Source organism: Gnatocerus cornutus, chromosome 9 (assembly GCF_029298725.1).
Source record: "Gnatocerus cornutus isolate USDA-ARS CGAHR chromosome 9, icGnaCorn1.1, whole genome shotgun sequence".
Taxonomy (NCBI): Eukaryota; Metazoa; Arthropoda; class Insecta; order Coleoptera; family Tenebrionidae; genus Gnatocerus; species Gnatocerus cornutus.
In genome coordinates, this window is record NC_142241.1 from 2,835,891 (window position 1) to 2,851,430 (window position 15,540).

At 31.3% G+C, this 15,540-nt stretch overlaps 1 protein-coding gene, 1 long non-coding RNA gene and 1 pseudogene across 2 annotated transcripts; all 3 read right to left on the bottom strand.

The window, feature by feature from the left end:
• Positions 1–278: 278 nt before the first annotated feature.
• On the bottom strand, positions 279–2,660 carry LOC148167789 (uncharacterized). Its single transcript, XM_088045179.1, has 2 exons — positions 2,580–2,660; positions 279–2,521 (listed from the first exon to the last, which is right to left on the bottom strand). The coding sequence occupies exons 1-2, from the start codon at positions 2,643–2,645 to the stop codon at positions 422–424; spliced, it is 2,166 nt and encodes a 721-aa protein (XP_087901305.1). The 5' UTR covers positions 2,646–2,660; the 3' UTR covers positions 279–421.
• Positions 2,661–3,782: 1,122 nt separating this feature from the next.
• Positions 3,783–8,458, bottom strand: LOC148167790 (uncharacterized; annotated as a pseudogene).
• A 3,148-nt stretch (positions 8,459–11,606) lies between these two features.
• LOC148167791 (uncharacterized) lies at positions 11,607–12,683 on the bottom strand. The gene is made up of 2 exons (XR_015770727.1): positions 12,512–12,683; positions 11,607–12,458 (listed from the first exon to the last, which is right to left on the bottom strand). It is a non-coding gene; the product is annotated as an uncharacterized LOC148167791 (long non-coding RNA).
• Positions 12,684–15,540: the final 2,857 nt, after the last annotated feature.

The window sequence follows — 15,540 nt, forward strand, 5'->3', positions numbered from 1 at the left end:
AGTTTGTTTGCTTTATAATTATATAATTTGTTTTTGTAACACAACTACTAACTAAAATTGATTTTCTTATTTTGTGATATTAAAAAGGTACAGATTTTCTTATCTTACTTTGTTGTAATTAAGAGAATTGTTTATATTTAGTTATAATTTTCATTGAACATATAAATAATAATAGTTTGGTTTTTTTTCAACTTATTTTCTTACCATATCAAATATTATGTACCAACTAACATAAAGTCGTAAGTCCCGGTTTAATGAAATATTAAAAAATACTCAAGTAGAAATGTATAATTTAATCAAAGATTAAGGGCAAAAAAATGAGATTATTTTCCATTACAATTTACAGATTCTCAAACTACCTAAAAATCAGCGAAATGCACATAAAATAAAACAGGGTACATAACTAACAGAGAGAATGATTTTAACATTCATAGCTATCCTCTACAATTGTTTCTATGTTTGGTTCATCTTGCAGTGTTTTTTTCTCAAAATTTTCTAAATACCTGATGCTAACTTTACGATCATCAGAGAGATGAAGACCAATTAAAATTTTCTTTAAACCCTTTCTTTCATTTCCTTCAAGTTCAAATGCTTCATAGTATTTTTTCCGTAGACACTGTTTTAGGGCCTTCTTTGCAGAATCTTGTTTATGCCGCTTTAGTTCAATTATAATTACTGCACATTTTGAAATAATAATTAAATCAAGCTTGGGTGAGCATCCCTTTTTGATTGCAAATTCTGAAAAGCAATCCAACTTCCCACAACTAGAAATTAACATCCAAAGGTCACAGTGAAAGTGAAAATGAGCTTTTGGTAATTCTCGGTCGGTATACAAATTTTCCACAGATTTTTTAAACGCAACATATTTCATAGGTTCATGCTTCTCTCCACCTCCTAAAGACATTAATGCATTCACAAATGACTCTTGTTGTTCTACAGTAAACAGGTTAGTTTTAAATTCTACCAAAGCCTCCTGAAGTTTGTCTGTAAATACTTGTTGCAATTCTAGATTCGGAATTTGTAATGTCCAATTCCCACCATTCTTGTCAACAACGTTAAAGTACCCACATTGTGTGAGAAACTGAAGAGCTAAGTCTACCTGCACTAGTTCGATACAATTCAAAATTGATTCACGTAATGATTTCAGATTATAAATATCGTTCAACTCTATAGTTGTTGCTATGATGGAAATTTTCTCATTGTCTCTAACGGCAGGAAACACCTTCTCCCGCATTTTTTCGAATTTAAATAGTTGGCAGATATATTTGGTTCCAACCGATTCAATCCAATAACTTTTTCGTACGAGATTCGGTAAATAATTGGTAATAGACACAGGATTAGAAATAGTTGTATCTTTGTCTCCCACTACAGTGTAATTGTTGTACCAAAGAGTAATTTCATCAAGAGCTTTTTCTCTTTGACTTCCTTCTTTGACACAGTTGTTAACTAAAGCGTTTACTTCTTCTCTGGTAAATCCAAAGAATTTATAATAATCATAATCCTTGTCCAAGAATGTTCTACGTTGCACATTGTTAGCTCCTAATGAAAGCATACCGCCTGATGCAGTGACAGAAAAAATTATTACTCGTTGAACAAATTGTGCTGATATCTCATCTTTACATAAAAGACGCATTAGTTCTCGTATGAAAAACATAATCTGTCGGTCTGATGAGTTTTCACTAAATAACATATTCATAAAAGGTGCGTCGAACTCGTCAATCAATATAATAATTTTCTTATGGGTTTGTTTTGTTTGATAGTGGACCGACAAAACCTCGATCAAATATTCAAAAGCCACCATTATGTATGATTGTGCTGTGTTACGATCTATTGCCTCTTTCCAATGATCATCATCATCGGCATATTTCAAATAGCACAAGAAAGGTTCAATATCCAGTCTTCCCATATTGTTACTTGACCAGCTGAATTTTTCACCATCTTCGTGAATTAAACATGTTTTATATTTTCTAAACAGCTTCATTATCATATTTCTAAGACTCTCCAAAAAGTCGCTATATGACGTTACTGATAATTGTGCAAAATCAAGAAAAATTACTGGATGCTGTCCGCAATGCTTGCGAAAAAATCTTTTACTTCCACAACCATGATTCTCTATGCATTCTTCAGTGCATTTGTAAATTCTGAGATCCTGGAAAAGTTTATATTTCTCCAACTTTTGTTGTTCACTGCTGACAATTTCAAAAAACTTCTCCAGCATTTTGCAAGCCATAGTCTTGCCGAATCTGGGCGGTGCAGTGAGAAGTATTCTATGTGCATCCTTCATAACGCATTTAATAAACATAGACTTGTCCACAAAAGTCGATGTCCAACGAAGAACTTCAAAAACCAAGTCAGGATCCTGAAAAGACATAACAAATTGTAATTTCCATGAATTCCTATTTGAACATAAAACAAATTGTACATTTGTTCGAAGCAAGTTACTTACGTCTTCACTTTCATTTGAGCCTCCGGAAGTGTCCAAAGATGTTACATCATCCAGTAAATTTAATCCAAGTAATTCCTATAACAAAAGTGTAATACCATGTTACCGTGTGATACAATAATATGTCTGGTCTTACTTGGTCTGAATAGACAGGTTTACTTTCGACTTTTTTGCGCTTTGATGAGGATGAGGAGCCCTCCATCAGATCTACCTGAAAAAAATTTTATATTCAACGAATTTTTTTATCTGTAATCTGTATGAGTAAAAAAATATTAACAAAGTTCCGTTCAAAATGATTTAAAAAGATTCAAAATAAATTTTTTACAATAAATAAAAAAATGACCAATACTAAAGAGAACAAAATTGTAGCAGAATATTATACACCATTAAAAACAAGACAACCATCTGAACTCCAACAATTTCAATGAAGTAACTCAAATGAGAAATCGTAATTTTGCCATTGAATATCTCAATTCGACTGTAAATAAAAAACTAACAAAGACAGAATTTTGCAAATCTAAAAATATTTCTAGAAATTCCCTAAATATGGGACTAAATTCAGTTGGAATTAAGATTGCATGTAAAACGAGAACAAATGAGAACAAACGGGAACAATCCGGGACAAAAGAGAACAAATCGGAACAATTGGGAACAAAAGAGAGAAAAAATAAAATAAAAAAATATTCGATAATGTAGAACATAAAGCAGGTAGTCGTAAAAATATAAGTTTAGATGAAGAAGCACATAAATTAATTAGTAAATCTTTAGAAACTTTTCAATCATAAATGGACAAACTAGTTTCATACATTCCCAACGATGAGAAAGAAAAATGGAAAAAAGATTTAAAACCTATTATTACTGAAATAGACAGATTAGAAGATGGAGCAAAAATAGTCGGTTTCAAACAAGAAGTAGTAGATAAATATATTGCAAGAGCTAACAGCTAATTTATTCCTTGAACAATTAATTATGACAGACTGTGAACTAGAATCCGCTAATAATAAAATCGATGAATTGGAATATAAATTAGACAACTACAATAATTATGATCCTAAGAAATTAGCAGAATTAAGAAACAAAACAGTAGTAATACCATCAAACATCGATGATGTAAAGAAAAGAACTCTCAAAATATTTGAAAGACATACTAAAAATATGAGAGCAATAAATGAAAAAACTCAAAAATTGTAAATTAAATGGAAAGTACTGTATTCAAGAATTTAAATATATTCAATGAAGAATATCCAAAATTCAGAAAAAAGTCTTATTCAACAAGTTAATAAATTAAAAATTATTATTTTTATTCTTGCGTTTACTATCGTAATTGTTATTATTGTTTTCTTAATTTATTACTTCAACGCTAATAAAAAATAGTTCAACAGTGTCCATGAACGTACCTATGATGATACTAATACGTGTCCATAAGCTAATGTATCTGTAGAATTAGGTAAAAGATATCTTTTATCATCTTTCCAACTTAGAGACTTTTTCTTTACTTCTTCAGTAAAAATATCATGTTTATGACTCCTAATCACTCTCTGTCTATGGAAGTATTCAGTTTGATTGAATAAGCAATTTTTGTAATCTTCAAAACTTATTTCTTTCTTCAATACTGCTTTCTTGATACCTTTTAATTTTTTTGAAACACACGTTTCAGTTCTGTAACTGTACATTTTTGACCTTAAACCTATGTATTCTAATATCTTAATACCATTCAATTCATCTTTGAATTTCCCTATTACTTTCTTATTTTTATCAGAATATAATGGATGGTCCTTTGGATAATCAGATGTATCAAAATAGTCGGGTTTGTTTTTCATAAATTCATAGAAATCAGCCATTTTAATCTCATATATGAAACTGTCGGTATCTCCATAAAGAAGTTTTATTTTTTCATTAAATTCTTTTTTAATTACATTGTAATGGAAGTTATACATTAATAATTTCGATAAATCTAATACGGCTTGCCCAATGTAAATTGGTTTATTAAACAATACTTTGGTTTTATAATTGTGAACTGCTGCCAGGTGTTTGCTAAATATAGTTCTGTGTTTAAAATTAGGTTTGTTTATCGCTTTTTGTAATTTTTCTTCATCACAATATAATTTAATATTTTGTTGGTTTCTAACAGATTGCATAGACTTACCATATGGTGCATTAACCATTAGTTTCCAGAAATCTTTTTCAAAATCATTTTTCGCCTTCTGTCTTTGTTCAGTATTAAATTTTACATATGGTGCTATGAAATTTGACTGAGTAAATTTTATACCTCTGTGAACCTTTGTTATTCTAATACCTAAACTTTTGTAAAGTTTTAATGTTTTGTAATGAATTATATAATTTTTCTTATCATAGAAATGACAAAGTAGTTTTTCTACTTTTCCGCCCGGGGGAATTCTATTTTCCGGAGCCAAAGGCAAGTCATTGAATTTGTTATGAATAGCCAAGTCTACAGGGAATGCTAAATCAACTTCTAAAACATAACCGGTATCACTATCTGATAACAGTATACCATCAACATTTTTAATTTCATCACAAGTCAACCATTTAAAGTTTTTTTCTGGTAATCTCTGAGATAAAGCCCATCCATATAGATTATTAGCATCTATATAGATAATCTGAGTATTTTCATCTGCCTGCGAATACCTGTTACTACACTGTGAAATACCTCCTCTAATTCCGTTTTCAAAAAACAAATACATTTCATAATCAGTTAATAATTCCAACTTCACTGAAGTATATTTGAGCATACAGTCCCAAGCTAACCCCGGAGTTGTATAATACCAAACAGGATCCAGTCCATAACTCTTTTCTAAACATAAATCTCTAAAATTTTCAAATACATCAGTTAATAGCAAAACATCTAGTTTTAAGTATAAATCATGCCATTCACCCAAGTTTTCAATTTTAAAATATTTCCATACTTTCACTGCATGTTTGAATTCTTCTTGAGAAATTCCTTCTTTTGTGAGCGAAGAATAAAATTTATCTATTGATGGAAGTTTTGTTTCAGAAAATTCCTTTTCTAATTATCTTGCTTTTTTCTTTCCTAAATAACACATCTAATTCATGATTTGAAAAGTATTTAATTATTTCTCTCAACTGACTTGATTCCAGATTAGATGACAAATTGTCTAGGCTACTTGCTAAAAATCTAAATGAATCGATAAATCTCAGTTCGATATATCCATTATCATCCATTCTTAAAATTTTACTGAAAGAAATATATTTCTCTTCGTTATTAGGTATTAATTTCAATTGACTTTTATCTTCTCCTAGATTTTTTATAAACAAATGACAATCGTAAGCGCTTAAATTATGAAACAAAATTGGAATAAACAATGGTTGTCTATATTTCAAATTGCATTTTCTACAAGCAGCTCCTCTATATTTTCCAGTGTAGTGATCATGATCTCTTACTTTTGGGTTTTCTATAGAAAAAAGATAACAAATTTTTGTTTTTTTATATTCTTCTAGTTCGATATCTTTTATGGGTTTATTTTCTTTTAATAACTTGTATATTGTTCTGGCATATTCAGTTATTCTTTTTATAAAACATTTATCACTTTCCTCTCCTCTGTAAATTTCCAATGGGTTACCAATATTATTATAAGCACTCTTAATGTATAATCCATAACTACAGGGAATATGAAATTGTGTTTTATGAGTATATGATGATTCAGGATTTGGTTCGCATGTATGAATAGGTTTCAGAATAGATTCAAAATCAGAATAAATTACATACGGATGTCTTAACATTCTTTGAATATTTTTAAATTTTAATATATTATCTTCAGGCATGTTCGGAACACATGGTTCATTACTAAAGCACACATTTTGATGTTTCTTTAAAGCATCTTCAGTTCTAGCGGAGTAGTTTAAACATCTTCTACAGAAATGTTTTTTGTTTCTATTTACTTCCAACTGATCATTCAACAATCGACTCAAATTCTTGATCCAACAATAATGATTTTTGTCTTTATTTCCAAAGTATAGTAAGTCGATATTCATTTCATATATTTGCTTATTATTATGATACAAAGGATAAAATATTTGTTCTTCGTAACTAAACACGGTAACATTAATTTTATTATGTGATTCAAATTTAGGTATGTCCTGGATTTTGACAGGAATTTAATTCATTTATATATTCCGGCTTATTATAATGATTCAGTCTATCTACGTGTTCTTTTGCTTGATGTAAACATGATATTACGCTGTACATAAAGCATTTATTATCGTTGTTTTTAACATTAACGCAAGCTTTTTTATCTTTAATCCACTTGGGTAATTCTACATATGAATTTCCGCTTAACGGTGTATATTTGTTTATATTAATGCGCAAATAATTTATATTTTTCAAAGTCCATCCAGATCCCTTATCTTGCAATTCATCACATCTTGATATAAATAAATCCTTTTGTTCATCCCAATATTCCTCCAGATCATCTTGTTCTCTTAGTATAACATTTGGTAACTGAAATTTATGTATCATTATAAAGTCTTCATTTTCCAGTTTCATAAACTCGCATTCCATCTCTAAATTGATTTTAATATTTTTATGGAGATTTAAAGCATTTATAACTACTTTAATAGCCTTTTCTTTTATCATATCCATATATGTTTCTATATCTATACCTTCTTCTAGATTATTATGCTGATAGGTTAATAATCTTCCTTTAAAAGCAACCTGAACTAAAATAAAATCTGGCTCTGGATTATGTCTTGCTTTATGCAACTGCATTCGACTTTCCTTAATATATTTTCCACATTCATCACACTTGATCTTTTTTACTCTTTCTTTTTTCGGTTTAGAAAATATGCCATCATTAAACGGAAAGCTCTTTTTGTTTTCTCTTGTTATTTTTAATTGCTCTTCAGCATGAATAATCTCGTTTACCAATTCTGCCTTATTGTATCTTTTAATGTATCTTATACCTAAAGATTTTGCCATATTACGTAATTCAAGCAAACGACGACTATTCAAATCATGTTTTAATTTATGCAAATGTATTCGAGTTTCCTCGATATATGTTCCACATATATCACATTTGATCTTCTTTACTCTATTTTTTTTTGGTTTAGCAAATATATCGTCATCAAACTGAAATGTTTTTAGGTTCTTTTTGTTTTCTTTCTCTTTATGTAGCTGCATTCGGGTGCTTTTGATATATTTTCCACATATGTCACACTCGATTTTCTTAACTCTCTTTTCCTTTGGTTTAGCAAATAAATCATCATTAAATGAAAATATTTCTGAATTCGCTTCGCTCATTATTTTGTTTTCGTTTTTTATTTTCTCATGTAATCGCTCTTCAGCTTTAATAATAGCTTTAATCAAGTCTGCTTTATTATATTTTCTAATATATTTGATGTCTAATGATTTTGCAATATTAAACAGATCAGATAAACGTAGATTACTCAAGTTCCTTCGTTCCATTTATTATAGAAAAAAATCTAACAAACAATTTTTAGCAAATAAATAAATTCAATCCATTTTTATGCAAATCTGTTTTTATATGCCTTTTAAAATTAGTTCTAGTGTAATATCTACCACAAACACATACCAAACGAGTAGAATTAACTGCTTTTTTACATTGTTTACATGTTTTTTCATATTTATTTCTATAGTTATAAAAATCACCTGGACATTTTGGTTCTAAACAAACCGAGCAACGACTAGTCATTTATTAGAAAATTTATTCATCAAAGACTTCAAGATTAGGAAAGTGTATTTTAAGAAAACCTAATTTTGCCAAGTTTAATATATTGTTTTCATACATTTTAAATTGATTATGCATATTTTTAAATACTAATCGTTCAAAGTCATTATTTGGTTTGCTTCTCATATCGTTAAACTTTTTTTGAAACAGTTGCCATGCTTCTTGGTCATCGTTATGTAAGCGATTCATTTAATTTATTACATTTTTTTTCACAAGAAATTATCCATAAACAGTGAGTGCTAAAACACACTGTCCCTGTTTAGGTAAAATTGTGAGAAGCCTCGAGATTCAAAAAATACAGTTTGGGGAATTGACACCCGATGCATGGAATTAAATTTAATAGAAAGTGGGGGACACCGAGCGAGAAAGAGATTCTTGCATTCTTTCATTCTCACACACATCAAGAAACATGAATTTTCGGTGAGTCCAAGACCGATTAATGGACAAATAAATGAGCGCAACAAAGAAAACCATAATTGCCATTGGAGCGAGGAAGATAAAAATAATTTACCCCCATCAGCGCGAATGCATGCGTCGTGGCATTGTTTTATCATTTTTGGCAAGACCAGGTGTTAACATGATTGCTCCTTTAGTAATTCTTCGCTATTAGAGGGATTTGGTCCTTCGAATGCAAAATGCAACAATTTTATTTTTTTATGAGTAATGATAGGCATTGTATTTCTCAATGAATTTGAGTTACAATTTTCGAGAACTTTGTCGCTAGGATGCATTGAGGGGAGTAATGCCACCCACTAACACTACTCTTCTCCCACTTCTTATTAAAATTGTTCCCATTCATCGGGTATCAATTCCCCAAACTGTATGTGTTGTATATGGAGGTGATCAATTTAATGTTTATTTAATTAATTGTCGAAAAAAATAATACTTGTAATCAATCAAATTACATATGAAGAAATAGAGTAGATGGAATGAATGAATATATACAAAATGATTAAAAATTTTAAAGAATTAATAATGATGTTGAATAACAATAAGGCAAAAAAAGTTATGAAATATTATTTTAATTAAAAGAGTTGGTAGATAAATAGGAAAATTACGGTAACGAATATAATCTTTTAAAGCAATATAAAATTAATCCTAATCCATTAAACCAGTTTGAGTTTATAAATACAAATAACTAGTCCTATAAAATTAATTTGAGTACGTGGTTTACCGATCTATGGTTTCCGTTATTCAAAAGAAAAATATAATAATAACAAATGATCTTTTATGCTTTATACAATATGGAATTTCAGTGGAGGATAGCTATCTCCCACTGAATTTACACGATATTAAGAAAGATTTAAAGAAAATTTTAGGAAATTATAAAATACAATACCAAATAATAAATTATGATAATATTAAAAATGAATTATCATATTATAAAAAAAATAATAACAAAAGATATTATATAGGTTTCACCAAATAATTTAAAAAAAACAATAAGGATTTTATTGGGTGTTCGTAATTTTAAATCCCTAATTATATAAAAATTATTAAATACAAATACAAAAACAGCTCAAGAAATTAGAAAATACTATAATATTACTTTGGAAGAAATATTTTATTCATATTTGGAATATACTAAAGACTTTTATTTGAATATAGAAAAATCACTCCATAAAGCAAATTGAAACAATAATCTGAAATTAAGAGAGATTGTCATGTTTTTTAGTCCGCATAAATCTAAGTGTGGGAAAGACATGTTTTCATGATAATTTAATCGATGATGACAACGTAAACAGATAACTCATCTTTTGATAACAAAAATTTTTGGACTGCAGATGTAAGGATCATTTTTAATGTATTTTGACACGCTGAATTCAAATCTGTGCTCAGTTTTTCTCCATCAAGTCTAGATTTTGAAATAGCATATGATTGTTGACCCCTCGTGATTGGTCGCGGGTCTCTGTCAAACTGAAAATATATTCAGAAATGGCAAGTAGAAAGTGTATGTTGTGAGTATGTTTTGCGTGGCTGTGATAATTATAACCTAAACCTACCTACCCAGTGTCATTTCTATCCAAACATTCCCTAATGTAAATTCTGAAAATTCTTGGATGTAAGTTGCTGTAGGTACGTTCTTTTTGGGAAAATCTTGTGAGAAATAAACTGAATATAGGTAGGTATGCCCCTTTAATTATTCTATTAATTGCTATCATGTTTTGGGCGTGAAAACAACGTTTCTTCTTTTACGACATTGGAAAACGATACACTATACCACGTGGCTGTTCAGATGTTTCATTTATTTTAATTTTCGACACAACCGTTAAAAATTACCGAAAAGCAGACGACTTATATTTAACTTATAAACTTATAATACTATTAATAAATAACAAGACATTTTATTACTTACCAGCAGCTTTAACAATTAACACCAAACCAACACTGAAACGACTGAAACTGTCAATCATCTGTCAACGCACGCAGAACGCAGCGGAACGGACAAAACTGAATTATCGACCGAAAGAGCGTCGCGCGCCATCCTGGTCTAGATGGCGCTAAGCATATTATCGTTTTAAGGTCACTAGATCAAAGTGTCTGTTTGTATAAGGTACCGCCATTAGTTTTCAGTGCGCAATTCAAGAGAGACATACATAGTCCATAAAGCAATGGGTTAGAACGAGACGCAAGATTCTAGGGAATTGTCATAAAATTGTTGACGTAAAATTTGTCATTAACAAAATTTAAGGTTATCTTCAAATTATTTGTTCAAAATACACTTTAATAAATCGTGGGTACAAAAAGAAAATTGGTTCCAACATTATAACAGACTATGTGAATACGTAAGAGGTGAGCGAACCGACATTAGAACCTATTCCATTTTAGCACGTTAAGGAGGTGCAACACTCAGAAACGGTCTCGGACTTCAAGCACTGTCTTTTCTAATCTCCAACGATTCGACTTGTATGCAGTAACGCCCTAATTAGAATATGCTATTAGCACTTATTATATTGTAGCTTCTCCCGACGATGTAGTAACAATGATGAGATGTTAAAGTAACTGAGAGAAAGCATTGCACAAATGGAAGTAGCAAATACATGAGCAGAAAATTGTTGTGTGCCGTTGTGTTTCTCTGTACGGGGATTAACTAGTGAAAAAGCGAGATTCCTTAAATTGTGGTTTATTGCTAATATTTACATTCCGGGTTGGAGTCCGGATCAGTACCTCTTAAGAACTAAATCTAAAATCTAAGAAAAATGCGTGGTCGGAATAGTCGCACCCCCACTCCGTCTTAAAGGAGAGTTATGAGATGTGACTAATTGAACATATGTGAATGAGGGTGGCTGGAATTAATTACAACAAAATGAAGTACATGAGATATTTTAAAGGGGCTATTAAGAAGAAAAAATTTACAAGTTTGAAGAAGTAGACATGTTTAAGATCTTGAATGAGGTTATGCAAAACAACTGCAACAAAATGAATATCAAGAACAAATATTAAGGTTATGTTAAAATTATTTACTTAAATCACCCTGAAATACAAAATTACATCTATTTTTAACACTACAGGAGACCATTTGAATGCGTTTAAGGACCTTCGTACGCCACATTAAACTATAGAACCAGTTTTGCATATCTTATGTATATTTCATGTCCCATTGCATTTTCAGTTTTCAAATTCATTATGAGGAAGTAGCAGCGGCTTCAAACCAACCATCTTCTGCCGCTGATGTTGAAAGCGATGGTGTGTCTTCCTCATGAGACTGTGTATCTGCACTGTTCAAGTGATGAGTGCAATGACTGTGTCTTGTCCACCTGCCAGTTTATGAGGCCCCGCTGTTACATTAAGGATAGCAGTCAGTTGGTCCTACAACACATTTTGAGAACGTTTACCGTTGAGGCCGATATACTTACACTTTACAATATCATTGCTTGTGTTTTAGGCATTTGAAATAATATTTCTGTCCATAACGCAGGTTTTGTGATGTACCACATGTGAGTGGCCTTCCTTCTTCCATTTTCTTGTCCATAGATTTGATTTTCAACTCATATTAACAATAAGATGAACGAGTTATTCGCCTGAATGCAAGAAGTTCATGTTGGTATTGGGGCTATTGAAACACAAAAGCGATTGAAGACAAATTGGGGGAACATTATTTAAATTTAGTTCACGGAATTCGTAAACTAACAGGTACAAAATTCCATAACCTTATAAGAAGTACTCAAGGGTTCATATACAAAAACCAACTTTAGTATTCCCCCAATACGTACTGCTTAACCAATGTCACAATGATTGTCGGCTTCGATAGGGCTTCCATCTACCTTCTATTTTTCTTTTTTTTTAGTTTTCTGAAATTTGTGGAAAGTAGTCGTACATAAAACGTCAAATAGTATTTACTTACGGCGGAGGAAACAAAAACACCATAACGATTCGTGTTGAGAAATCGCACATTCAAACCATTTTATTACAAACGATATTTGACAAGAATTGACAGTTCATAAAGCAATGTGTCCACACAAACAACACAAAATTTAGTGCGCATGTAGAGATAGACAGAAGATATCGTTGTCTTTCTTTTTTGTCACTAATGGCGGTACCTTATAAAACAGACACTTTGATTTAGTGACCTTATATCGTTTTTATTATAAAAATGTGTAATCACAAAATAAAAAAACCTCAAATTTAGTAAGTTGTGTAACAAAAACAAATTATACTTAAAAAACTTTAACGTTCACACCGTTACTACGAAACAATAATGACATTATTGGTTGCCTGCCGTTGAATACAACAAACAATTTCTATAACGGGAAAAACGAGTTCTAGGGTATTTTTGAGGGATGTTTATAGACCATACCAACGCTCGAGCATCGGCCGTCTTCTGTTTAATGAAAACGCTCAAAAGTCAAAATGCGTTATTCGTTATTAAATTTAAACGCTGGACGATCGAGCGTAATATAGCTATTTATTTGAGAAGGATATTAAGTAATTCATAATGAACGAGGACGTTACTTGTTAACGTCCGAGTTTTTTATGAATTACTTAATATCCGTAGTAAATACAAAGCTTTATCGAAACATGTACGAAGGTGGCAATGTTACCACTCAACAGTTCTGCAAATTTCCAATTTTTGACGGAAGTTTTGAACGCGATGAAACAGCGAGAAAAGCATTATCCAAGATATTTTATGTTAGAATTAATATAAATAAATGCAGATCTTCAGAATGTTTTTAATTTTGGTCTTTGGAGTTGCTTTCGTTTGCATAAAAACGTTGAATATTATGGATTAATGGCAACTGTGTTATTATGAAACGGTAACTATGCTATTATGAAACAGTAACTATGCTATTATGAATTATTTGTATCATCACTATTATGATGTACTTTACACGTAAGCATACAAAGGTATTAGATACATCTTAATGTTCATGTTTCGATAAAATAAATTTAGATACAATTGTTATAATTTGTTATAATTTGGACAAAGACCTCATGAGCGTCCACGGTGAATCGAGTATATACGGTGGCCGCATCTCTCTAGCCGAACAGAATGATGACGTCACAATCGCCCTGTAGACAGCGCTTGCATGAACATTTTACGATTATTTCAATTAAATTTCGCAGAAATAATGTTTAAACTTTTATTAACATATCAGAAAATTATACAGCGATTCTTTTCACTTTAGGGAAAAGCATTTTCTAACCATTTCTTAGCTATAATTTAGCAGAAATATTATTTTAACAGTAGACTATAAAATGTTACTTCTGGACCACGGCATTTGGCGTCTTAAAAATCACGGCAAAATCCTACAAATTTAACTGTTTGCCTAAAAGCAAACAACCAAAAAAGGGCTAAAACCCTTTAAAAAGCATTAATTTTTATGCACCCCAAAAGTACCCAAATATCTGTAGACCACCAAAAATTGGGCACATGAAAAAACCGTTAAAATCTCCCAAAATAATGCAAAATCATCTCAAGAGCACTCTGAAAAACTTTCCAAATCCGTTGTTTTTAGACATTCCAAATGGCTTTGTATTTCTGGACCAGACCAGTTGGCGCATGCAAAAAAAAGTAAAAACATTACCAAATCAAAGAGGTATATTTGGCGCCCTACAAAACAAGGCAGGATCCTAAAAATTTATGTTTTCCCAAAAGTTAACAACCGAAAAAGACATTAAATCCTTCAAAAATCATAGTTTTTAATGTGAGCAAAAAATACTCAAGTCAAGTTAAATAGTCTGTTTTCTTTTCTTTGCTGCCGTAGAATTTCCAGTGATTTTTGATAAACTAGTTCCTAATTTATTGTAATCTAATAATAATAAGTGTAAATACTAAATGGTCTGTAGTTTTTATATTGTATAAAAATATTTAAAAATGTAGGAGTGATAATGATAAGTTTCGAAAATTTTTAAACTGGTCAAATAGAACCTAGCATTTTCTAATTAAAGCTCTTGTTTATTATTTTGGTTGTTTGGTATACAACTTTAGTCATAATTTATTAAATTTTGCATGTTTCTTCAAACTATTTTCGGTGGTTTATTTCAACTTAGAGTAAAACATTACACTTGAGAATTGCGGGTTGTCTAAAAATTTGAATCCACTATTTCCAATATGGCTGGTGAGTAGGAACATCATGGCGGGTACTTTGCACCATCTAGGTTATTTAGTTAAAGTCAATGCACTAACGAGACAAATAGGTTATGTTGATTTGTCAATTACGCCAGTAGTTACACTGTTTATCGAAAATAGGCACTTTTACGCTAATATTGGGAACGCATGATGACTCTCTACGCCAGGCGCGTGAAGCGGGTTCGAAGAGAAAGTCTGACAGCCCTTATCGGTGCGGAAGTAACAACAGAACCCTCTGCGCGGGACTCCGCGAAGATTTTGGGGTAGTAATCGACGGATACATGAGATTTTCTACAATATAACGCAACCGTTTCATAAAGTGGTGCCGTCTAATAAGAAACAATCCGCGGAAGGTAGTCGGGTGCAGCCATGCCATGGAGATCAAAGAAATTCGATCTCAATAGTTAAAACCGCGTTAGCCAAAGTGAAAAAAAGGCGACGTACTCGATCAACAACCCCCCTAAATGAAAATGAACGAGACGCACACCGCACAGCACCCACCGTTTCTTCTAAACTGCGGCATCAAGGTCAAGTGGAGTCCTGAGCAGGAGAACGCAAGAGAGGGTTGGTTTGTTAGATGAGAAATGCTGGTAGCCACAAAAGAGGAACTTAAAGACACCAAAACGATGAATTACGAATCGGAAAATGATTGACAGCGGAGATTTGACAATTTAGTTATTCGAATTAGCAGGTAGGTGACGCCACAATCCGCACGTCCATGGCTTGCTAGACGGGAACCCGTTTTAATAGGGAGCGAACAGGCCTCTTATACGGATAGAGTCGGTCTTGAAACGATAATATGC